This window comes from Cyprinodon tularosa, unplaced genomic scaffold (genome assembly GCF_016077235.1).
Source record: "Cyprinodon tularosa strain WSP-4 unplaced genomic scaffold, ASM1607723v1 ctg45, whole genome shotgun sequence".
NCBI classification, from domain to species: Eukaryota; Metazoa; Chordata; class Actinopteri; order Cyprinodontiformes; family Cyprinodontidae; genus Cyprinodon; species Cyprinodon tularosa.
In genome coordinates this window covers 557534-582715 of record NW_024039174.1, presented here as the reverse complement: position 1 = coordinate 582715, position 25182 = coordinate 557534, and the positions used below count along the sequence as shown (strand labels likewise).

General features: G+C 46.0%; 1 protein-coding gene across 2 annotated transcripts in view; it reads left to right on the top strand.

Annotated features, from left to right (window-relative positions):
* chd8 (chromodomain helicase DNA binding protein 8) overlaps window positions 1–24558 on the top strand; it is a 31826-nt gene extending 7268 nt beyond the window's left edge. The window contains exons 4-39 of one of the 2 annotated variants that reach the window (XM_038300397.1): window positions 7844–7957; window positions 8054–8562; window positions 8666–8777; window positions 9098–9301; window positions 9421–9489; window positions 9569–9624; window positions 9726–9843; window positions 9924–10007; window positions 10129–10266; window positions 12129–12250; window positions 13193–13436; window positions 13554–13730; window positions 13809–13952; window positions 14037–14135; window positions 14320–14479; window positions 14570–14780; window positions 14922–15117; window positions 15202–15372; window positions 15497–15787; window positions 17159–17379; window positions 17468–17670; window positions 17760–17916; window positions 18055–18144; window positions 18222–18325; window positions 18459–18582; window positions 18933–19008; window positions 19100–19371; window positions 19543–19775; window positions 20146–20799; window positions 20895–21001; window positions 21088–21309; window positions 21553–21648; window positions 21862–21972; window positions 22075–22176; window positions 23188–23292; window positions 23407–24558. In XM_038300397.1, coding sequence (XP_038156325.1) covers window positions 7844–7957; window positions 8054–8562; window positions 8666–8777; window positions 9098–9301; window positions 9421–9489; window positions 9569–9624; window positions 9726–9843; window positions 9924–10007; window positions 10129–10266; window positions 12129–12250; window positions 13193–13436; window positions 13554–13730; window positions 13809–13952; window positions 14037–14135; window positions 14320–14479; window positions 14570–14780; window positions 14922–15117; window positions 15202–15372; window positions 15497–15787; window positions 17159–17379; window positions 17468–17670; window positions 17760–17916; window positions 18055–18144; window positions 18222–18325; window positions 18459–18582; window positions 18933–19008; window positions 19100–19371; window positions 19543–19775; window positions 20146–20799; window positions 20895–21001; window positions 21088–21309; window positions 21553–21648; window positions 21862–21972; window positions 22075–22176; window positions 23188–23292; window positions 23407–23784 — 6474 coding nt within the window. In that variant the 3' untranslated portion in view covers window positions 23785–24558. Of the gene's footprint in view, window positions 1–7843; window positions 7958–8053; window positions 8563–8665; window positions 8778–9094; window positions 9302–9420; window positions 9490–9568; window positions 9625–9725; window positions 9844–9923; window positions 10008–10128; window positions 10267–12128; window positions 12251–13192; window positions 13437–13553; window positions 13731–13808; window positions 13953–14036; window positions 14136–14319; window positions 14480–14569; window positions 14781–14921; window positions 15118–15201; window positions 15373–15496; window positions 15788–17158; window positions 17380–17467; window positions 17671–17759; window positions 17917–18054; window positions 18145–18221; window positions 18326–18458; window positions 18583–18932; window positions 19009–19099; window positions 19372–19542; window positions 19776–20145; window positions 20800–20894; window positions 21002–21087; window positions 21310–21552; window positions 21649–21861; window positions 21973–22074; window positions 22177–23187; window positions 23293–23406 lie in introns of both variants that reach the window. The other variant, XM_038300396.1, reaches the window with a different exon arrangement.
* The last annotated feature ends 624 nt before the right edge of the window (window positions 24559–25182 follow it).

Below are 25182 nucleotides of genomic sequence, written 5' to 3'. Positions count from 1 at the left end.
TTTCTCACTATGCCTATCGTTCCAAACATTCATACAGCCATTGGAAAATTAAACATCGTCTTTTAGTTTACCTGTCTGTCCTGTTTGATGGCAGATTCATGTTATTATGCTGTTAGTTTTATTAAAAAGAAGTAAAAATGGTGTTAAGTTTTAGGTTTATAATTATTAGTTTACTAACCTGTTGATTGTTGAAGATTATTTTATTTAAATCCTCGTATTTTATTTTTTTTAATATCTCTTGGCTTGTCTGTAAATTTATTTGAGGGTTTTCTTTGATACATGCAGTTAATATTTATACAGGTATTTAATAAATGTTTTGAGGCTTAAGTTTGATTCTTAAAATGTGACATTTTAAATGTAGTTTCTGGAGAAGCTGTTAGTATTTTTTAGTTTCTTTATTACTTTTATTGTGTTTTGCGAATGCTTGTGTGTTGATCTACAGGTGCTGGTCATAAAATTAGAATATCATGAAAAAGTAGATTGATTTCAGTAATTCCATTTAAAAAGTGAAACTTGTATATTATATTCATACATTACATACAAACTCATATATTTCAGATGTTTATTTTGTTTAATTTTGATGATTACAAATGACAACAAATGAAAATCTCAAATTCATCATATCAGAAAATTAGAATATTGTGAAAAGGTTCAAAATTGATGGCCCCTGGTGCCACACTCTAATCAGCTAATTAACTCAAACCACCTGCAAAAGCCTTTAAATGGTCTTTCAGTCTAGTTCTATAGGCTACACAATCATGGGGAAGACTGCTGACTTGACAGTTGTCCAAAAGACGACCATCGACACCTTGCACAAGGAGGGCAAGACACAAAAGGTCATCGCTAAAGAGGCTGGCTGTTCACAGAGCTCAGTGTCCAAGCACATTAATAGAGAGGCGAAGGGAAGGAAAAGATGTGGTCGAAAAAAGTGTACAAGCAAGAGAGATAACCGCACCCTGGAGAGGATTGTGAAACGTTTGGTTATCTAACATAACCCCAGTTCTTAGAATAATATGAGCGAGGTGTCTCGCTATGGGATGCAGCCTCCTGCAGCCCTGATAGAAGCATCTATCTCAATCTGCCAATCCTGATTGGCCGGTGGAAGTGCCCGTCATACGCCACGCCCCGTAGCTCCGACTACTAAAGCGTGTGCCGATCACGGCACTCCAATTCAACAAGCAAACCTCTTCTCGCCGCCCTGCAAGAAGGGTTGTCTGGCGAGACACCTCGCTCATATTATTCTAAGAACTGGGGTTATGTTAGATAACCAAACGTTCTTTTTCATAATATTCACTCGGTGTCTCGCTATGGGATATGGTAGCTCCCGTATTGTCAGACAGCTTATCGAACAAGAACCGGCCGATGGGGAAGGTCCACAAGGTCAGTTATGACTCTAGGACCGCACTGGCCACGCACGGTCCAGACACGTCAAGCATGTAGAACCGGACAAAAGTCAGAGGCGAAGACCAATTCGCCGCTGAACAAATGTCCTGAACGTACACTCCCCGAAATAAAGCCCAGGACGCAGCCATCCCGCGGGTAGAGTGTGCACGCAGACCCGCCGGGGGCTGCAGACCCCTGCTTCCATACGCCAAAGCTATAGCCTCCACCACCCAGTGGGCGAGGCATTGCTTTGTGATCGGCTGCCCCTTACGGGGCTCCGCCCAGGAGACAAAGAGCTGATCACTCATCCTGAAGCTCTGCGTCCTGTCCATATAAGAGCGCACGGCTCGAACAGGGCACAGCGTGTGCGCTCGCCGTTCACCTGGGGGGGCGGCGAACGCCGCTAGCTCGATCGGTGAACAAGAACCAACCACTTTAGGAACAAAGGCCGGGTTGGGCTTCAGAACCATACGCGTGTATTCCGGGTCGAACCGGGTACATGCGGGGCTCACAGAGAGCGCATGAATGTCGCTGACTCGTTTCGCAGAGGCCAGGGCCAGTAACAGCACTGTCTTGAGAGACAGATGTTTAAGACTGGACCCCAACAACGGTTCAAATGGGGGTCCCTTAAGCCCCTCCAGAACCACCGACAAATCCCACGGAGGCAGCAAAGGTCTGGAGACGGGGAGGAGCCTGCGGGCGCCCTTCATAAACCGACAAACCAAAGGGTGTTGGCTCGCCGTTTTGTCTCCAAATCCTATATGGCATGCTGCTATAGCTGCCAGATAAACCTTAACCGTGGAAAAAGCTTTTCCTTTATCAATCAGTTCCTGTAAAAACGACAGAATCGCTGGTACAGAACACTGAAAAGGAACGTAGTCCCGTTCAAGACACCACCGCTCAAACAGTCACCACTTGGAGCCATATAGGTTCCTAGTGGAGGGAGCCCTGGCGTTTTGGATAGTATTAATTACACTCTGAGGGAGCCCGGCAGTGGTTAAATTAAGCCACTCATGGGCCAGGCCCACAGCTGCAGTCGCTCCGGGTGTGGGTGGTACACTGTCCCCGCACCCTGCGAGAGCAGGTCCCTGCGCAGCGGCAGCTCCCAAGGCTGGGCGCACAGCATCTGGAATATCTCCGCCAGCCAGTGTTGCGCTGGCCAGTGCGGAGCTATTAGGATCAGTCTGTGGTTGAATGCCCTCACTCTGGCGAGAGTGGGGGGTATCAGGGCCAGCGGTGGAAACGCGTATAGCAGCTCGTGCGGCCAGGCGTGCGCTAATGCGTCTACGCCCAGAGGGGCATTCAGAGTGCTCAGAGAGAAGAACAGCTCGCATCGAGCGTTTTCCCTGGACGCGAACAGATCTATCTGAGCGCGCCCGTAGCGCGCCCATATCTGCTCCACGACCTGTGGGTGCAGCGTCCAGTCCCCGTACACTGGCGCGCCTCTGGACAGCAGGTCCGCACCCGTGTTCAAGTCTCCCGGGACGTGCGTCGCTCTCAGGGAGAGAAAGTGGGTACTGCTCCAGAGAATCAGGTCGCGCTCCAGATTGTGCAACATGCGGGAGCGCAGGCCCCCTTGGCGGTTGATATACGCCACTGTTGTCGTGTTGTCCGTCCTCACCAGGACATGGTAAACCCGAGAGGAATGGGAGGAAGTGTCTCAGAGAAAGAAACATCGCCGAAAGTTCGAGAAAGTTTATGTGAAGGTGCTGGAGGGCCTGGCTCCAGCGACCCCTCACAGACCTGCCCTCGTGAATGCCGCCCCAGCCTGATAGGCTGGCATCCGTGGTTACCACTTTCCTGGACGAGACGGTGCCCATAGGCACCCCTTGGGTCAGGAAGGACGGGGCTCGCCAACAGCGCAGAGCGGTTATACAGTCCGCTGTGACCGTTATCCGCCGTGCGCCATGACGCACGGGGTCCATTCGGAGCGAAGCGACCCAGCGCTGAAAGTCCCGCATGTGAAGGCGGCCGAGGCGAATCACGAGGATGGCTGAGGCCATCAGACCCAGCAACCGAAGGCACAGTCTGAACTGGACAGACCTGTGCAGACGGAATTGTGACAGGCACGTTCTGAAAACCGTCACTCTTTCCTCTGACAGGCGGGCTGTGAACGGAACAGAGCGCAGGGATAATCCCAGAAAGCATATCTCCTGCGTTGGAGATAGGTGGCTTTTTTCCATATTTATCACAAAACCTAAATCCATCAGGTGTTTTGTGACAATGTGTGTGTGAACCCTGGCTTCCTGTTCTGACTGCGCTAACAGGAGCCAGTCGTCTAAATACGTGGCCAGACGTATCCCCCGGCGTCTGAGCGGGGCTACCGCGGCCTCTGTGCACCGTATGAAAACCCTCGGACTGAGAGACAGACCGAATGGTAGAACACGGTATTCGTAACACACCCCTTGAAAGGCAAACCGGAGATATTGTCTGTGAGGGGGATAAATGGGAATGTGGAAATACGCGTCTTTCAGATCCACGGACGAAAACCAGTCGTTCGGTCTTACTAGACGCAACAGAGCTGCATGTGTCAGCATCCTGAACTTGTATTTCCGCAGGAATTTGTTCAGGGCTCTTAAGTCCAGAATAGGGCGGATTCCTCTCCCCCCCCGTTTGGGGACGAGGAAGTATCTGGAATAAAACCCTGAAAGACTCTGTTCGGGAGATACGACAGAAACTGCTCGTTTGTCTATCAGAGAGAGAATTTCCTCCCGTAAAACTCGAGCTGATTCTCCCTGTGCATGTGAGTGTATTACACCGGAGAAGCGGGGAGGGACAGTGGCGAATTGAAGCCTGTATCCCCGGGAAATTGTGCGCAACACCCACGGTGGAGCTGCTGCTGCTCTCCAGCTTTCCCATCTGAGAGAGAGCGGGGGAACATATTGCGGCTCCTGCCCCGCGCCCCCCTGTGGTGGAACCGAGAAATGATTCTCGGGCACCACCGGAGGCACGGTGGAGCGCTCTGCTCTGCTCCGCGGGGACGGCGGTGCCCGTCCCGGGAGCAGAGCTGCAGGGGGCTGAGCGGCCACCCTGCTTATAGAAAGAGCATCGTCTGTTTTGGCTTTTTTTATTATCTGCACCCTCGGCTCGTGGCCTGGCTGTGACAGATTTATTTTTATTTTGACACCATTTTTTCTTTGAACAAGGGTGTGTGACTGTGCTTTTGGACACTCCGCTCGGGGCGCAACCGCGCAGACCTCCGGGGCGATGTCCTTCTCCTCGCAGACCGGCTCTGGGATGGGCAACGGTGGCGTGGGGTGCGCACAAACAAGCCAAAACGGTGGGCCTGCGCAACGGGGAACAGCAGGCTGCACCAACTGAGGAACTGGCGGCTGTCAGGCCGCCCTCTTTTTCTTCCTCGCCTGTGGGACCGAGCTCGCGGCGGCTGTGGGCGGCGGCGGCGTAGCGGTCGTGGAGGCAGGTTTCCCCTGCCAGCCGGCTCCGCGCTCCTTCCTCATCGGAGGGGGCGGACCTGGCGGTGGTGGCCGTCTTGGTACCTTAAAACGCGGCGGCTGGGAGGCTGCATGCGCAAAGGTTTTGCGTTGCACCGGAGGTGAAGGCGCAGGGGCTTTCCGAGGGAGACAAAGTTTGAGGGCCTCGTTGTCCTTTTTCTTTGCCTCACATCTTTGCTGCATTGTGGCCAATGCAGAGCCGAAGGTGCCTTCAGGGACGATCGGCATATCCAGGATGTCATCCCGCTCCCTGTCGGTCAGGTTAGCGAGACTGAGCCATCGCGCTCGCTCCTGGACGACGAGGGTTGCCATCACCTTCCCTGTGGCCTGGACCGCGACACGTTGGATACGGAGAGACAGGTCCGCGATGACCGCCATCTCCTCCCACGCATCCGGGTCTTGCTCCTCAGCAGACGCGCCAAACAACTCCGCTTGGTAGGCAGTGAGGATGGAGAGGGCGCTGAGGGCTCTGGCCGAGAGGGCTGCTGCTTTGTATGCCTTTTCGGTCAGCGCAGACTGGAACCGTTCGGGCTTAGCTGGCAGCGTCGGGCGTCTGGGGGAAGCTGCAGACAGCTGGCTCACGCTGCCTGGGCAGAGGTGCGCAGCTACCGGGACTTCCACCGGAGGCATGGAGAGGAGGCCGTGGGCGTCCATCGCCTCGCAGTCGAGGGATGCTGCGCCCGAAATAGGGCTCCTGTTGCTGTATGGGCAGCTAGTCCATGTTTTGGAGAGCTCCGTCAGCAACTCGGGGAAGACAGGGAGAAGCTGCTTCACCGCATTTCGTGCCAGGGGAAGCCGTTTGCCTTCGTAGCGGGACCGGGTGGGCTCCGCTATTGCGACCGGCCAGGGAATCTCCAGCTTCTCTGCCGCGCGTTTGCACACGTCGAGCAGGTCCACATGGAGGGAGGGAGCTGGTGAGCTCGCTCCCCTGTCTTCCATGGCGGAAGGGCACGGCGGTTTAGGCCTCTCAGGCTGTGCTGGGGCCATGAAGGTGTCATCCTCTTCCTCGTCCTCTGATATGAGGAACGAGGTGTCGTCATCCTCCTCCATGGGACTGACTTCCAGCACGTCTTCCTCGGGAAACGGGGGGGCATGGAGCTGCTCGCACTGGGCACCCCAGTCGTAGTCAGTCTCCGGGGCTTCCCCAGCTGTGTCCACGTCCTCCTCCGCGGCTGCACCTTGTGCGGCGGTGGGGAGGAATGGATCACGGTCCGAGATGCTAACCTGGCGGGCTAGCCTGCGTCTGAGGCTCTTGACCGTGAACACTTTGCAGTGTCCACAGGAGCCGGGAATTTCTAGGGCCAACCTGGCGTGGTCGACTCCTAGACAGGTACTGCACACCGGGTGGGTGTCTTTCCCTGAAATTTTATTCCCGCAGCCACAAAGACGGTAGTCTCCCCTGGCGTGGGGGTTTTGGACGGCCGCCATTTCCCGACGAGCTGGAGTGCTGGTAGGGAAAGGAACCGTAGCTAGCTGGCGTGCTAGCGTGGCGGGGTCGAGGAAGTAGCTGGTGTGCTAAATGCTCGTCCGACTCGAGCGTCCGTGGAGAGGAGCCGAGAGGGATTCCGCCGTGAAGAGAGACAAAAGGTTACCGGTCCGGTCTGGAGTGAGCGGACAGGGCAGAAGCCAGAGCACAGTGCTAGCGTCCGGCGACGGAAACTAGCAAGGTCCGTCTGTGGGCAGTTAAGCTAGCGAAGGCTCCGACGTGAGATAAGCTCTCAGGTGAGAAGAGGTTTTGAATTGGAGTGCCGTGATCCGCACACGCTTTAGTAGTCGGAGCTACGAGGCGTAGCGTATGACGGGCACTTCCACCGGCCAATCAGGATTGGCAGATTGAGATAGATGCTTCTATCAGGGCTGCAGGAGGCTGCATCCCATAGCGAGACACCGAGTGAATATTATGAAAAAGAACAAAACCCATTCAAAAATGTGGGGGAGATTCACAAAGAGTGGACTGCAGCTGGAGTGAGTGCTTCAAGAACCACCACACACAGACGTATGAAAGACATGGGTTTCTGCTGTCGCATTCCTTGTGTCAAGCCACTCTTGAACCACAGACAGCGTCAGAAGCGTCTTGCCTGGGCTAAAGAGAAACAGGACTGGACTGCTGGTGAGTGGTCCAAAGTCATGTTCTCGGATGAAAGTAAATTTTGCATTTCCTTTGGAAATCAAGGTCCCAGAGTCTGGAGGAAAAGAAGAGAGGCACTTCATCCACGTTGCTTGAAGTCCAGTGTAAAGTTTCCACAGTCAGTGATGGTTTGGGGTGCCATGTCATCTGCTGGTGTTGGTCCATTGTGTTTTCTGAGGTCCAGGGTCAACGCAGCCACATACCAGGAAGTTTTAGAGCACTTCATGCTTCCTGCAGCTGACCAACTTTTTGGAGATGCAGATTTCATTTTCCAACAGGACTTGGCACCTGCACACAGTGCCAAAGCTACCAGTACCTGGTTGAAGGACCATGGTATCCCTGTTCTTAATTGGCCAGCAAACTCTCCTGACCTTAACCCCATAGAAAATCTATGGGGTATTGTGAAGAAGAAGATGCAATACACCAGACCCAACAATTCAGAAGAGCTAAAAGCCACTATTAGAGCAACCTGGGCTATCATAACACCTGAGCAGTGCCACAGACTGATCGACTCCATGCCACGCCGCATTGCTGCAGTAATACAGGCCAAAGGAGGCCCAACTAAATACTGAGTGCTGTACATGCTCATACTTTTCATGTTCATACTTTTCAGTTGGCCAACATTTCTATAAATCCTTTGTTTTTATTGGTCTTCAGTAATATTCTAATTTTCTGACATGATGAATTTGAGATTTTCATTTGTTGTCATTTGTAATCATCAAAATTAAACAAAATAAACATCTGAAATATATGAGTTTGTATGTAATGTATGAATATAATATACAAGTTTCACTTTTTAAATGGAATTACTGAAATCAATCTACTTTTTCATGATATTCTAATTTTATGACCAGCACCTGTATCTGTTTAATGCCAACAGTACCAGCTTGTGTCAGGAGCTGGGGGCACCGGCGGCCCTCAGATGTTGCAGATATCCCAAGGCCAAGGAGGACAGAGGGTGGCTGTACCTCTCAAAATGCTTCTGCAGCCACAGGTAAAGCTGCTCATTTGCAGATGTTTACATCTGTGCATTAGATGGTTACCTTTCAGTGAAGATTAGTTACCATTTTCTCTTTCCTCTCCCACCCAGACGAGTTCAGCCACATCTTCCGGCGGCACCGTGTCTGTGGTGAAGGTCATCAACCCGTCTACCGCTGCCCCCTCTGCTACAACTACCACTCCCTCGCAGGCCATTCGAATTACCAAGGCCCCCGGCGAGCCCGCGGCCGTCCGACGGGTAGAGATTCTTTGCAAGCAGGAGAAGGCAAATCGAATAGTAGCTGAAGCCATTGCTCGGGCTAAAGCACGGGGAGAAAAGAACCTGCCCAGGGTCCTGAATCAGGACGAGCTTCCATCCACACAGACTTCACCGGAGATGGGAGGGACTCTTACCTTGGTGTCTCCTGCAAAGAAAAAAAGCAGCGGCGGAGGCGGAAGCAAAAAGAAAAGTCTGGTGTCTGGAGGACCCATACCTAAAATCATTGTTGGGACTGACAAGAAGGGTAAAGTGGTAAAGATATCTGGAGGAACTATTGCAGTAAGCGGTGGAACAGTGATACCTGGAGCTGGGAACAAAAGCAAAAGCAAGACTAAAGCAAAGTGAGTGTTCTGCAGGAAAGTCTGTGTTAAGGAAAAAAGTTTCATTGTCACTGTGGCTTTTAACTGTATCTAAGTTGGTTTTCTCCCTTCCTTCCCCCTGCAGCACTATTACCCTGGTAGGAGCAAAGAAAAGAAAGAGAAACGCCTCTTCAGACATTTCTGATGGGGAGCTGAGCCCACCCTCACCTGTCCCTATGGAGGATGACATGATTATGGTAAAATAAACAAAACACACACTCCTTTAGATATGTTGCCTGGAATCCCCAGAAAATAAAGAATAAATGGAGATTCTTTAGTAAAACCTGGGAAAACAAAGTACCTGTGTAAATAGTTGGTAAAATGTTCAGTGAAGAATTTATATAAAGCAGAATATTGCAACCAATAGACGAACAGCAGCCTTGGAAGAATGAAAATCTGTCTGCATCCGGCCCCTGAAGCATTCTAGTAGTGATTCTTTTATGATTTTATTGTTTCAGAGTGAAATGGTTCAATGACAGATTTGTTTAACTAGTTGCTTCTCTGTTTTGGACAGAAGAGACGCTCCAACCGGGTGGTGAAAAGGAAGAAATACACCGAAGACTTGGATATTAAAATAACAGATGATGAGGACGAGCAGGAAGATGTAGACGTGACCACGACGGCGGCAGCAGTTGCCTCGATCAGCGGAGGGGCCGCCGCTCAGCTCAAACAGGAAGTGGAGCTTGACGGGGACGGGCTGCCCAGCATGCAGTTCTTTGTAGTGAGTTACTGAAAACGGGAAGATCTTAACATGGATGACGGATGTTTTAATTCAGTTACATCTGTGTGTGGATTTGATATGAATAACTTTTCTTTCTCACTTTCACTTTTTGTTTGTAGGAAAATCCTAGTGAAGAAGATGCTGCCATTGTAGATAAAGTCTTGTCCATGAGGATAACCAAGAAAGAGGTTTTTATTCGCCCTCTATACCATGTTATGTATTTTGACAATTTTGAAAGGTTCCTAAATGTCTTCTCTTCTTCACAAGGTGTCACCAGGCCAGTATACCAATATTGAGGAATTCTTCGTTAAATATAAAAACTAGTAAGTCTCCATATGGCTGTAAATATGGTTAGCATGGCAGTTCTTATCGCCAATTATGAGGGTCAAACATATCTAGAACATCTTCACCCTCTCGTTCTCAGTTCCTACTTGCACTGTGAGTGGGCCACTTTGGATCAGTTGGAGAAAGATAAGCGGATCCATCAAAAGATCAAGAGGTTCAAGACCAAACACGCACAGATGAGGCATTTATTCCAGGAGGTTAGCTTCAGGCCGATTCTGAAACATTTTTAATCTGGGAGGGAACTCCGAACAATGACACTGATTCTGGTTCCCTGCAGGAAGAGGAGCCCTTCAACCCAGACTACGTAGAAGTGGACAGGATCCTTGACGTGTCCCACAGTGTGGACAAAGACAACGGAGAGGTCAGTGATAAACTACCTGTTAAGACTTTCCTTTTAAATCCCTAAAACGTCTGAGATCTTTTTATTAATACGTTTCTAGACATTTAAAACTTACCTGCCTACCTTCTCTGATCTCCTCCAGCCGGTCATCTACTACTTAGTGAAGTGGTGCTCTCTACCCTATGAGGACGCTACGTGGGAGCTGAAGGAGGATGTTGATGAGGGAAAGGTGGAAGAGTTTGGCAAACTCCTGAACAGACAACCTCGCCTGAAGAAAATGGTACATTTACTTAGGATTAGGACCTCTTAAACAATATTAACCAACGAGATCAGGCTATTATCCAGTAGAAGATGCTTTTTCTACTAACAACCTAAGTGATAATACTTAAAGTGATAGAGGAGGAATACAAAACTGTGCTTAGATTAAAGGGATAGTTCGGGATTTTTGACATGAATCTGTATGGCATCCCCATCACCAGTGTCATGCAATCACACTGACTTACCCCTGGCAGCATCCTGTGAGCAGAGTTCTCGTCCAGCTTTGGTCAAGCCGAAAGTAGTCCGGCAGGTTTGCTAGACCCAGCGAAATAAAACGTTTCTCTTCCCAAAACATTATGTGTTCAAAAGAGTGATATTTTTGCATCCCAAAAACATTGTAGTGGAAAAAGTCACACGTCGTTATCACTTGGTCCTATTTTCTCTCTGTTCGTATCAGTGCGCGCGACACCATGACCTGACAGCTAGGGCCTACCTGTTTGATTCGCGATTGTTTACTACTGGGGAAGATGTCTGACTACGAGAGCGACGAGGAAAACATCGACTTCCACTTAGAGCCAAAGGGATATCTTTATGAACTCGAGTACACTGACGATGAACTTCGACAAATGGAGTTAGATCGGGCAGAAAGAGAGAGGGTGGACAGAGAAGTGATGGAAGCTGAAGCCGGAGCCGCAGGAGCCACAGCTGGAGCTGCGATATCCAGGGTGGCCGACAAATCATGGTGCACTTGTTTCAAGTTAGCTCTAAAGCTAGCTCGGTGGCGTTGCTTGTAAACGCAGCTGCTAAGTTAGCACTGAAATGAGCTGGAAAAGTTGAGCTCGCTGTCAGAATGACGGCGCGCACTGATACGAACAGAGAGAAAATAGGACCAAGTGATAACGACGTGTGACTTTTTCCACTACAATGTTTTTGGGATGCAAAAATATCACTCTTTTGAACACATAATGTTTTGGGAAGAGAAACGTTTTATTTCGCTGGGTCTAGCAAACCTGCCGGACTACTTTCGGCTTGACCAAAGCTGGACGAGAACTCTGCTCACAGGATGCTGCCAGGGGTAAGTCAGTGTGATTGCATGACACTGGTGATGGGGATGTCATACAGATTCATGTCAAAAATCCCGAACTATCCCTTTAAGAAGATCGACTCCATATGTAGCTTTTTGTGCCCGCATAATTAGCTCGACTGAATAAATTATATAAGACAACCTGACACGTGCAGGGGAGGGGGTTCAATTATTGGACTGATATCAACTTAGGTGGAATCCTGCATTTTGTTTATTTTATTTTTATTATTGTTTTAATTATCAGTTGAGTGTTCCAATACATTTATGAAGCTGTTTTTAGCTTGTTGTACTTTTAGGTTAAATAATAATAAAAATACAAATAGGAAATTAAGTAAAGAATGAAGAAAGCTCTCCCTGGTGCCTGAATGAGAGTCTATTTCTTGCTGTTCTATGCTTCTGTCCCTAAAGAGATCTGTTTTCTTCTTTTTCTAAGGTTCCACATACAGGTTTTATGGCACGGAAAAGAAATGTGGCTAAATGTTGTGTCAAATCTACAGAGCAAACCTACAGCTATCAGCTATTATAAAATCTTAATGAAAAACTGCCCATGAGTTACTGCAACACTAAATATCCCTTTGGGATTATTATAGTAATTTTGAATTGAATCCGTTTTCCGAACAGTCTGAGCATAAGTGGATTCACTGGGTGTTAATAGTTAAATGATTCTACAGTGGAGGAAAACTTTTTTAAGGACTGACATCTTTGTGGCATTGCCTTCCTCTGATTTAGTTATTGCATGATGGAAATTGTCTCTTTCTCTAATTATCCTCCTGATTTAATGGGTATATTCTTTTTCTCAGGTCCGCCCGTCTGCCAGTGCATGGAAGAAGCTAGAGGAGACCCGAGAATATAAGAACGGCAACACACTAAGAGAGTATCAGCTGGAAGGAGTCAACTGGCTTCTGTTTAACTGGTACAACAGGTAACTATCCAACATGCAGGGGTTGACGTTAAGGATTTTTATCACTTGCCCAAAGGGCAAGTGACTTTCACATTTAATTTGCCCAGAAACAATTTTTACTTGCCCAGTATAATGTTTGATAAATATAGTTCCTAATATTCATTTTTGTTTTTTTAAATGTTTTTTGTAATTCAGTATTTTTTAAGTTTCCAGGTTCCTGGTGCGTATATGCATGCGTCAGATAATGAACTCAAGCCTACATTACCGTGTTAACATGCTTTTCAATCCTTCCTGCACATTCTTTACAAACTAAACTTTGCTTTAAACTGTTGTGTGCTTGGAATAATATAAATTGTAATGTTAAAAATCTAAAAACAAGACAGAAGTCAATGTCACAAATGAATAACTTTTATTTTAGAGTCACGGTATGTTTATTCAAGATAATACTATTAATGTAATGTGACTTTTCTAGAGAATCATTATACATAGTTATTTTATATAGGGTTTCCACAGTCTTACATAATTTCAGAATTCCCTGACTTTAAACTGACTCAGGATTAGTTTTCCCTGACAAAATAAATGCAGCCGTTTTTCGTTTGGGTAACTACATCAAAATTACCGCTAGGTGGACAAAAATCACACCATCTGGCGGAATCACGCGAGAATGTGTACAAAACAACAAAAAAGGCGCCGACAATGCTTCTGGGTCGTTTTTATCGAATGTCGGTGATTTTAAAGTAATTTTGAGTGATAATTTTTTTTTTTTTTTGCAATCATTGCACTTACCCGGCGGGCAAATGCAATGAAATTTGTACTCTCCCAACAATAAAAACTACTTGCCCCCTTGGGAGATCGGGCGATGGTTAACATCAAGCCCTGCAACAGGTCATTTTTTTTTTTCTGTTTTTTCCCCCCCCACACTCCCATCACTGAACTCGGCTCCTCTTGGTTCTCCTCTTTCAGGCAGAACTGCATCCTGGCAGATGAAATGGGTCTGGGGAAGACCATCCAGTCCATAACGCTGCTTTCAGAGATTTACGCTGCTGGAGTCCAAGGCCCATTCCTGGTTATTGCCCCGCTCTCCACCATCACTAACTGGGAGAGGGAGTTCTCCACATGGACCAACATGAATGCCATCGTTTACCATGGAAGCCTCGCCAGCAGACAGATGATCCAGCAGTATGAGATGTACTGTAAAGATGATAAGGTGAGCCTCTGATATCCTTACTAGTTTTTAGCAGGTTCATTCAAGAGTTGGCCCTTGAGGGGGGAAAATCCATGCACATCCTGTTAGGTGAATTAAATTTTTATTATTTTTTTACAGGGACATTTAATTCCAGGAGCGTACAAGTTCGACGCTCTCATCACAACTTTTGAAATGGTGCTCTCTGACTGCCCAGAGCTCAGGGAGATCTCATGGCGCTGTGTGATCATTGACGAGGCTCACCGCCTCAAAAACAGGAACTGCAAGCTGTTGGACAGCTTGAAGATGCTGGACCTGGTGAGTGGACCGTTTAAAGTCCCGCAATGCTGAGATATGTCTGTTTCTTTCTACTCAACGTCTAATGGATCCCCTCAGGAGCACAAAGTGCTGTTGACCGGCACCCCTCTCCAGAACACCGTGGAGGAACTCTTTAGTCTTCTCCACTTCCTGGAGCCAGCTCAGTTCCCCTCTGAAATCGAGTTCCTTCGAGAGTTTGGAGACCTTAAAACGGAGGAGCAGGTGTGAAACACAGAACTCTTGTCTTTCACTTTATTGTCACTTGATATGAAACCGATAATTTAGTGATATCATCTTTTTTAACAGGTTCAGAAACTCCAGTCTATTTTAAAGCCAATGATGTTGCGCAGACTCAAAGAAGATGTTGAGAAGAACCTAGCACCCAAGCAGGAAACCATCATTGAGGTCCGTTTGTCTTTTGAGAATTTCTGATAAATATCAGTGCATCATAAAATAAATGTTGACTCCTTTCAACATTTTCTCATGTTTCAAAAATAAACTTCCATATATTTGGATTAGGACTTAAAATAAATGTCCTTCTTAAAGATAGCTGGTGAATGAAAAGTTAAAATCGCTGCTTTCCTTACAGGTTGAGTTGACCGACATCCAGAAGAAGTACTACCGAGCCATTCTGGAGAGGAACTTTAGTTTCCTTAGTCTAGGAGCCAACAGTAACAGCAACGTCCCAAACCTCCTCAACACAATGATGGAGCTCCGAAAGTGCTGCAACCACCCCTACCTCATTAACGGTACCAGACTGTCATCTTTCCTTTTTCTGTTTTTAACCATCTTCTTTTTTTGGAAACTAGCATTTTCTCTGATAATCTTGTCCTGATCAGGTGCGGAGGAGAAGATTGTGACGGAGTTACGAGAAAAGTACGACCCCCTGGCCCCTGACTTTCATTTGCAGGCCCTAATTCGCTCCGCAGGCAAACTGGTGCTACTTGATAAACTGCTGCCTCGCCTCAAGGCTGGCGGCCACAAAGTGCTCATCTTCTCTCAGATGGTGCGCTGCTTAGACATTCTAGAGGACTACCTCATCAACAAGAGGTAGGCTGCATATATAATTTACTAAATGATCTTAACTGCTTCTGTTGCATCAGTCAATAAATATAAAGTGTTGACAGAAATATTGTGATGTTTTGAGCTTATTCCACATTTTCTGAGTTTTGAGTTTCTTCCCTCCTTCAGATACCTTTATGAGCGAATAGATGGCAGAGTGCGTGGGAACCTGCGGCAGGCAGCCATCGATCGCTTCAGCAAACCAGACTCGGACCGCTTCGTCTTCCTTCTTTGTACCCGTGCTGGCGGTCTCGGTATCAACCTGACAGCTGCTGACACCTGCGTCATATTTGACTCTGACTGGAACCCTCAAAACGACCTGCAGGTGTGACATCATAAGGTGGTGCCGCTTGTTTTGTTTATAAAAGCTGTAGGTTCCGGCTTCACCTTTCCACCTCCTTTTATCCAGGCTCAAGCAAGATGCCATCGTATCGGCCAGTCAAAGGCGGTCAAGGTCTACCGCCTCATCACCAGGAATTCATACGAGAGGGAAATGCTGGACAAAGCAAGTCTGAAGCTTGGTTTGGATCGCGCTGTTCTGCAAAGCATGAGCGGCAACAAGGATAGTAACGTCAACGGGGTGAGGAAAAAAAACGCAGTAACATTTTTATTTTTAACTGGTCACACACCGTAGTTACAGAAAAGTACATTTTAACTCGGCTTCCATCACTCGTGTAAATGGTGTTACTCGTCTCATGCCACAGCTGCAACAGTTCTCTAAGAAGGAAATTGAGGACCTTCTTCGGAAAGGAGCTTATGCCGCCATCATGGATGAAAATGACGAAGGAAGCCGGTTCTGCGAGGAAGATATCGACCAGATCCTTCAACGACGAGCCACCACCATTACTATCGAGAGCGAAGGCAAAGGTTCTACATTCTCCAAAGCCAGCTTCGTGGCCTCTGAGAACCGCACTGACATCGCCCTCGATGACCCCGAGTTCTGGCAGAAGTGGGCTAAGAAAGCGGATATCGACATGGATACCATTAATCGAAAGGTAAATCAGTAGAGAAGCATTTGTAAAAACTCAATTTCATACTCAACGTGGCTGACTTTCAGTCTTCTTCACTCAGATGCAGCTTTTCTTCAGAACAGATTTGCTGTTAAATGCTAGTATTCAGTGGTGGTAATGAAATTCTTTCAAAAGGGATCAGTTTTGGTGATCGTGGTCAGTTTACAGAGCTAAAGCAGCTGTTTGTCGAATTCTGAAAATGTTGTTTTTTATTTAAAGTCGTTTCAACACCCAAACACTTCCCTAATAACCTGAGGAAGAAGCACAAGAGACGTTTCATTCTTTTTACCTGTGGGGAGAGCAGCAGAGATGACATCAGTTACAATCTCCCACTGCTCTGAATAGGGTTCTCACGATACTAAACTTTTCAACTCGATACCGATACTAAGGAAAATATTCGATACTCGATACCATTTTCGATACCACAAGGATAAAAAAAAAAAAGACTCCAAAATTCTACAGAATTATTTTCATTAATAAATAAAATACAATAAAGAAATACAATAAAGGTTGTATGCTGTGCACAATATTAAGCAAGCTTGATAAAAAAAAATTAAGTGTTCCTTCCTTGGATATGCTTTGCACACATAACAATGACACTAGCCAAACCGGTTAAGAAACAAAAATAATTCTCAGAAGCTGCACTTGTTACAAAAAAAAAAGTCTGAAACTGAAAAGTGCAGAGAATTATTCAATCACACAGTGTTCTGAAAGTGCATTGTCCTCTATTCTGCACTTTAGATGAATGACTGCTTAGGTGCCACTGGTGGTAGCACTGTATCGATTCTTTTAAAAACGAGTATTGTATCCGGATACAACATTTCAGTATCGATACTTTTTTGAGTATCGATACTTTTGACAACCCTAGCTCTGAAGCACCTCTGCTGTCTTCCTCACTCTTTTTTAGAAAAAAGGAAGTCCCTAGTTACAATAGATCACAGCAGAACTCTAAAGGAATTTATGAGGAGTAATCTATTGCATGATACATTGATACACACACATTTCTTCATCCTGGCACCTTAGAAGGAATATTTTCACAAGTCTACTAAAGATAATACACAAGTTTAATACTGGATAGGAACCCACTAGGCACCACTAGGTGGGTTCCTATTAGAGCAGAATCCCACTGCCTCCACTCTGGGTTCATGAGCAAGACCCTTAAACACTGATTGCTCCCAGGGCGCTGGACAATGGCAGCCCACTGTTCCCCAAGGGGGGTGGGTTAAATTTAGAGGTAAATTTCTCCAATGTGAGAGCAATATCGATAATTATATTATTATAAACTGAAATGCTCCAACACTCGTGTTATTTGTTAGCCGTTGAGTAACCATATCGACTATGTTATTCCTTCCACAGAACACTCTTGTGATTGACACTCCCAGAATTCGGAAGCAGACCCGCCAGTACTCCAGTTTACGCGGTGAAGGAGGCGACCTGTCCGATTTGGACAGTGACGACGAGTATCCGCCCGCCAATTCCAGACACTCGCGGTCATCTCGCCGCTCCGACCGCCACAGTGGGGGAGGTTACGGTCGCACCGACTGTTTCCGAGTGGAGAAACACCTGCTTGTCTACGGGTATGAAAAAAATCTGTGGTGCATCGTGATGTTTAGTGGATGATTTTTATTTTTTTTTATGCCATTTTCACCTGTTTGATCCTCTTAGATGGGGCCGCTGGAGGGATATCTTGGCTCACGCCAGATGTAAAAGGCGTCTGAGTGAACGTGATGTAGAAACCATCTGCCGTGTCATTCTGGTCTTCTGTCTCATGCACTATCGTGGTGATGAGAACATCAAGAGCTTCATCTGGGAGCTGATTACTCCACCAGAAAATGGCAGAGAACCCCAAACACTACTGAACCACTCTGGTAGGAAGTCGATTCTGCATTGTAGGCTTACTTGGCAAAAAAAAGGGTCTCAAAGACAAAACATTTTTACATTTTTTTTTACTGCTTAGGTCTTTCTATCCCGGTTCCAAGAGGCAGGAAAGGTAAGAGAGTCAAGGCCCAGAGCACCTTCGATGTCCAGAAGGTGGAGTGGATCCGCAAATATAACCCCGACACTTTGCTGCTGGACGACAGCTACCGCAAACATCTGAAGCACCAGTGCAACAAGTAGGTGAAAGCTAATCAGGAGTAGATGCACAACATACCCCACTACATCCATCATAATGTCCATAAAGAATTTGGTTCAAAATGTGTGAAAGCTTCTTCTGAGCTCTTTTAACATCAAATTCCCCCGTCTTTTCTCAGAGTGTTGCTCAGGGTCCGTATGCTCTACTACCTGAAGCAGGAGGTCATTGGAGACCATGCAGATTCTGTCCTGAAAGGAGCTGACATTCGGTAACAAATGTTCTGCTCTCGTTTACTACAGTTCATCATCATGAACTCCATTTAATGGTTTATGTTTTTGTCTTTAGGGATGTTGATATCTGGATGCCAGAGATGGAACAGCAGGAGGTACCTGCTGCCTGGTGGGACTCAGACGCAGACCGCTCGCTGCTCGCTGGTGTCTTCAAACATGGTAGGTCTGGTTGGATATGTTCTGCTGCTCCCTTTGAGGCTGTTCGGGTCTACTAGTCTGTTGTTAAATAGTTGTAACCTGCATTCTGTATATTCATCATTTACCAGCCTTGGTTTTAAACTTTGCTTCCCAGGTTATGAGATGTACACTACCATGCGTGCCGATCCCTGCCTCTGTTTCGTGGAAAGAGTTGGTCGGCCTGACGACAAGGCAATTGATGCTGAGCAGCACACCGGGGACACCGAGCTGGGAGATGAGTGAGTATCATTTATTTATTATAGCAATGAACAACTTCTTAGGTAGCAGTAGCATTACCCTATGTTTAAACAGGGTCTGTTTTCGCTGCAAATTTAAAGCAGAATAATATTAAAACTGCCGATTCAATGTTTGTTTTTAATGTTTAAGGAATCCATTTCTTAAAGCTTTGCTATAATTAGAAATCATATAGACTTCTCTAGCTTCGACTGATTTGGATGTCTGTCCGTCCATTCTTATTTATTCCGGTTTCATTTTGAAATATTGGTAAAATTGTTACCAAGAAGCTCTTGTTCTGACCCCGTGTTTTTCCTTCTTCTTTCTCCTCGACTCTTACATTTTATTTATTTAGTGCCGACTTTGATAAGTTTTCAGAAGATCCCGAGTTCAAGCCAGCATCTAGAGTCTCCAAAGATCTTTTTGATGAGGTACTTATGTGTAACATTTTTCTTCCTATGTCCATAAATGTAACTGAAGATTCTGGTCATTCATCCGATCCTCACTTGATTTTTCTTACAGCCTGACTCTATGAACGTGGACGATGAGATTTCAGTGGAAGACAAGACGGTACCAACGGTAACAGAAAGCTCAACGAGTCAGAGTGGAGTGTGCGAGTGGCCCTCAAGCTCGTCGCTAACTGCACGGTTGAGGCGACTGATCACAGCGTACCAGCGCAGCTACAGACAGGAGCAGCTGAAGATGGAAGCCGAGGCCAAAGGCGACCGCAGACGGAGGCGGTGCGAACAGGCCAGCAAGCTAAAGGAAATCGCACGGCAGGAACGACAACAAAGGTTCACTGTTAATCCATCATAATCATTCTAGTGATTGAAACAAGATAGGTTTTTAGATTTTAGGATTCTATTTAACATTGGATTTGGGAATAAAATGAACTTAGTGGAACTTATTGTCCTGTTTCACTTTTTTAAATTGTCTAAATCGAGCCTGTCACGTCATCCTCACAGGTGGACGCGGAGAGAAGAGAGTGATTTCTACCGTGTGGTGTCCACGTTTGGAGTAGAGAAGATTAAGAAGGAGCCCGGCATTTCAGAGGAGGGAGAAGTGGAGTTCGACTGGAACCGTTTCCGAACTTTCGCCCGCCTGGATAAAAAAACCGACGAGAGCCTCAGTCGATACTTCCGTTCATTCGTCGCAATGTGCCGAAGAGTGTGCCACCTCCGCCCAGGTCGTGGTGAAGGTGATTATACTTTCTTTTCTCATTTCATGACCTATTTATATTCTGAATCATCTGCTTTAGCTAGTCTTCTTTCTGACTGATGTAGAGCTGATCTACTGATTCCCATTTTGGTCAGTTGGTTATTTTTAGAGATTAAAGCTCAAAAGAGAGAAAAATACCTGGATATTCTATTATTACAATAGAAGTAAACCTAACAAAAATAATTACAAGATCCTGCTGTTAAAATGTCTGATTTTTATTAATGAAACAGAAATAATGGCATTAGATATAAAGGGAAGATTTTTTTGTTTTTTAACCAGTGCTAGTATGTAGTGACTCTCCTTAATTACCCCTTTAAGCCGCAGTTACAAAATATTTTCATCCTTCGCAGATCCTTCAGAGCTGACTCAAACTGTGGCTCCCATCACTGAAGAACGTGCCTCCCGTACTCTGTACCGCATCAGCCTTCTGCGCCGCCTTCGTGAGCGAGTCCTCCCTCACCCCTCCCTGGAGGAGCGTCTCCTCTTGGCCCCACGCAGCTCTGAGCTGCCTGCTTGGTGGACCATGCCCGACCACGATCGGCAGCTAATGCTCGGCGCCGCACTGCACGGCGTCAGCCGTACTGAGCTTTCCATCTTCCCGGACCCGCAGTTCACTTTCAGCTCGGCTCGCGACGAATTCATCCAGAACCAGCAGGCTCTACCGCCCCCTCCTCCTCCTCCGCCTCCACCAATCATGACACTCGGCCAGCCCAAGGTGGAGTTGGACTTAACGAGTATGAAGCGGGAGGAAACAGATGAGAGCGCTCGACTGTTTGGGGGGGGTATGAGTACTGAGCTGCAGAGCACACCTTTGAGTCACCACGCTGTCAAAGTGCAAGGTCAGGACTGGAGCTTTAAGAACAGCAGGGAACGATCGGAAAAAGCAGGAAGGAAAGGTGGAGGAGGGTCCGACTCGGATTCAGATTCTGACTCGGGGTCTTCGTCCTCGGAGCGATCCGGGAGCAGCGATGACAGCGGAGACAGCGACGAGGAGGTAGAAGGAAGTAAGTTCACGATTTAAATAAAAAAAAAAAGAAAAGAAAATCAATACTGCTGTAAAAAAAAGAAAAGAAAAAAATTAATATCTACACCGTTTTAGGGGGTATGAAGGTGGGAGATGTGGATGAAGAAAATAGCTTACTCTCCATGACTCCGTCTCAGGATAGCATACTTCCACCTGAACCTATCCGAGTCGAGTGGCCCAAGGTAGTTAAAAGGAAAACATTTTATTAGTTCGTCTGGACTGGATTCTGCTGGGGAGCAAACTGATAATGGTGCGTTTGGTGTTTCAGGACCGTGTGCTGATCAACCGCCTGGATAACCTGTGCACCCTTGTGCTGACCGGCCAGTGGCCCTCGGGCCGACGTTACATTCCTGAAGCTCAGCTCAACCCGAGCTCAGAGCTGTTGGGAGAGGAGATGGCCTACCCCAGGGTCATCCGTAAACCCATCAGCACACCGGGGGGCATCGGGCCGGAGGGGGAAGACGGAGAGTTCACAGTCAAACTCCTCAAGGTGACATCATGGACGCAGTTTTTACTACATTACTGTAACATATTTATATCATTGGAAAAAATAGCTTTTATATCCACCTTTAAGAGTCCTGTAGATCCTACCGCTGAGGACCTAATGGAGCTAAGGTCAAAGGGGTCATATGCTAGCTGAAACAGAAAGATCTTATTTGATATGAGGAGGATTTAGGAGTTGGGATCACCTTTTATATATCAACATCTTTAACTTTAACGCCCCTCCTTTCAGGAAGAAGGCCTGAAGCTGACGTTCTCCAAGCAGGCACTAATGCCCAACGGGTCAGGGGGAGAGAGCAGCGGACGAAAGAAGCGGAAAGACCAAGAGGTAAATCAGACTCATCTCTATTTACTCACCTTTAAATTAAACTTTGACCCTTTGCTATTGTTTATATTTGGAGCTGAGGAGTCAACATGTGACATCACACGCTGTGGGGTGGAGAGTGATGCTCTGAAACAGATGTGTTAGCTAACTAGGCTGATTTTTAACTTTGATCCCGTAAAGCAGAAACTAGGCTGACCAAGCTCCCTAATCTTTCAGCTGTCAGAGTTTGACGAACTCGATTCACTGGAACGTACCCCTCGAAGAAGGGACCCTCCCACCTGGTTGAAAGAGAATCCAGATTATGAGGTGGAAGGAGACATGTTGGAGGTAATTTCATGACACCTGAATGTTTGATCCTATAATCCGGGCTTCAGGCTTGTATTTAAATGCTTCCAGGATGATGATTTAGTTTTACTTTTTGTCAACCAGCTGCTGGTTAACAGGAGCAAAAGGAAGAGGAGACGGCGAGCAAATAAACCTCTGACAGGCACTGAGAAGGTCAAAGTGATCAACATGCTGACAGGAAAGAAGGTGGGTTACAGCTGTACAGTCTCTAGTTCAGTGTTATTATAGGCTGTTCTCAGTAGAGCTCAGGTCTGGATAAGAGCAGAGGATATTTGTTTACTTAGTTATGTCCTGCTTTGTTGTTTTCATCTGTTCTTTTTTAACCCTTGTTTCTTTTATTCTGCCTTGTTCTCTCCTTCCTACCTAATGTGTGCATTTGCTTCTGCCCTCTCTTCCTCTTATTCCCATGTTTTCTCTCGTTTGCCCCTTTTGTCCCTGTATTTTTCCATGTTTCCTTTGTTCTCTTACCTAATCTTATGCATTATTTCCTTCAGTTCTTTGCTTATTTTTTCACCTTAGCTGTATTTCTCCCACTTATATCAGAAATATGTATCATAAAAATATGTCAAACTATAAAAGCACTTGAAGAGTGCAGATCTTCGACAAGCACCAAATTTTACCCCAAATTGAGGCTTAGACCTTTAGCAAAAACTCACACATAATCTGAAACATTACCGGATTTAAATTAATTGTTCCTTGGCGTGAGGCACACCTCTGGTAAAAAAAAAAAAAACACATTTCCATAAAATCTGTTCATAAGTTTCCAATTGATCCTGCTCACACACCAACAACATTCCCTTTTCTTGGGTTTTTGACTTCAGCAAAATACTTCCATGCTGAAGGTGTCAATAGTCACTGCTGCCACCTTCTGGTGTAATGTGGAACTGCTTTTTCGACTAATATACCTTTTTTACAATGTTAGAGAATCTTTTAAAAATTCCTGTATCCAGATTATGATCTGAGTCATCACCAAAATTGAATGGATTGTTCCTTGGCATGAAGGACACCGCTGATAAAAATTGAATTAAAATCCATCCATAGCTTTCAAGGTATCCCGTACACAAACACACTAACTATCCTAAAAATATAACCTCCTTGGCGGAGTGTTTTCTATTTAAAAAAAGAAGTGAGAATTCAGAAAAGGTCTGTATTTTATAGCAACTCTGAACCAAGTAACATTCAGACATCTCTCTCCAGGTTGGAGCTGCTTTCTCGCCGATGCTTCAGGATCTAAAGGAGTATCTGGAGGAGAATCCTAATATCGCCGTTTCACCCGAGTGGTCTGAAACCGTTCAAAAATCTGTACGCAAGACATTTAATTTTTGATGCAGGAAAATCTGATTAATTTTAAGAAAATGTTTTCTCTGTTTTTCAGCATAAATTAATTTGACGTGGATCTTTCTGTTCCTCCTGCAGGGTCTGCTGCCTGAATCCCTCTTCCACCGCCTGCTGTCGGAGAATTCAGAGATTCCAAAGAAAAGTCACCGGCGGCGTCACCACCACCATCACCACCACCACCACCATCATTACCACACTCCTGACCCCACGCCTGAAGACCCTAACTTGGACGGAGTAGAAGAAGAGACTCTGGTTTCCGACGGAGCCTACATGATGGACGAGGAGGACTTGGAGACGCCCCATCACTTCCTCACCAGCCCGGACTTTGACGTTAAAATGGGGGGCGGTGACAGCCTCTCTCAAGGCGACTACGACAGCTCGGATCAAGAAGCGCTACTGGAAGATGTCATCCTGGCGCCGAAGGACTCTGACTCCTCATCAAGCTCAGAAGACTGAACTCCAAATACATCTGACTTATCCCCCCTCTTTCCAAATGAAATCATGTTATTCCGAAATTTTCTTTTTTTACCAACATGTAACAAATCAAGCATTGTTTTTGTTTTTGCTACCTTCATTCATTATTTTCTTTCTTTGGGATTATTTCTGTGTAAGGAGCAGGTGTGCATCCACCCATTTTATTCTAACCCCTCCCCCATCGCTCCGTTTTTGCACCGAGCTCTTTTCGATCTTCCTCATGACGTTGCTGAACTGAGCGGCCTCTCTTCTCCACTCGTACTTTTTCATCTCTTCCATCCAAACCCATAAATTTCCCATCACATTCCCAGACGTGACCAAAAGAGGACCCTTGCTGTATAGACACACTTTTCATATCTTTAAAAAGAGAAGAAAAAAAAAAAAAACCTCAAAGCTGGTCCTCGAGAGCTACATGAAACTGGACGCGTACTGAGCAAAGCCTGATCCCTCTCTCCCCTTTGATCTCCTTCGGTCGGCCTCTCTTCGGACAAGACTGTAAACCAAGAGGGGATCCAGTGTGTGGATAGACTTTAGTGTCTTTACTCTGCGTAAGGGTTGTGGGCTGAGAAGGGAGGGAGGGAGGGGTTAAAGTGGCGTATTAGTTACTGAAGCGGTTTAAGGGGTGGTGTGTGTATTGTATAATGTAGAGCTCATCAGTTGTGTACTATGGTGCAAAGATGACAGCTGTGAGTTATTCTTGTTTTATGATCTGACTGTATCTGTGATATGAATAACAGCAATCTACAGTGAAAAAAACCTCCCAGTGTGCATCGTCTTTTTAAAAACAGCCCAGAGTAAAAATAACTTGAACTGGTTTCATGTTTTTTTGCTTGTTTCAAAGGATTTTCTGTTTTCAACACTTAATAATTTCAACTATAAAATCTGGAAGTTCCGTTTACTATAAATGTTTGCAAACGTTTTTAATATCCAAAATAATCAATTTGCTAAGAAAATGTTTTGATAACTACAAATCTGATAAAACTGAAAAACTAAGCAGGAGGGAAAAAATCCAATGTTGCCAAACTTATTTGGTCATTTTACATCACTTATATGAATTAAACCTTCCTTTCCTATTCAGTGGGGTTAAATGAGTTGACCACCTTTCTGCAGATTCAACTCTTCTTAGAATTTTATATTATTCTTCCAGGGGTGTATGGAGGTCAGACACTGAAGGAATCCGCTTTTATTCATTTCATCCTTGTGTGGTATGATTTTTCTATTACAGGAAACACAAAGCTGAACTGCTAACGCATTAATTCAATTTCAATTCAGTTTATTTATATAGCGCCAATTCACAACACATGTCATCTCAAGGCACTTCACAGTTCACCAGATCATACAGTGAAATCGATTCAAAGTTTTCTATCTAAGGAAAACCAG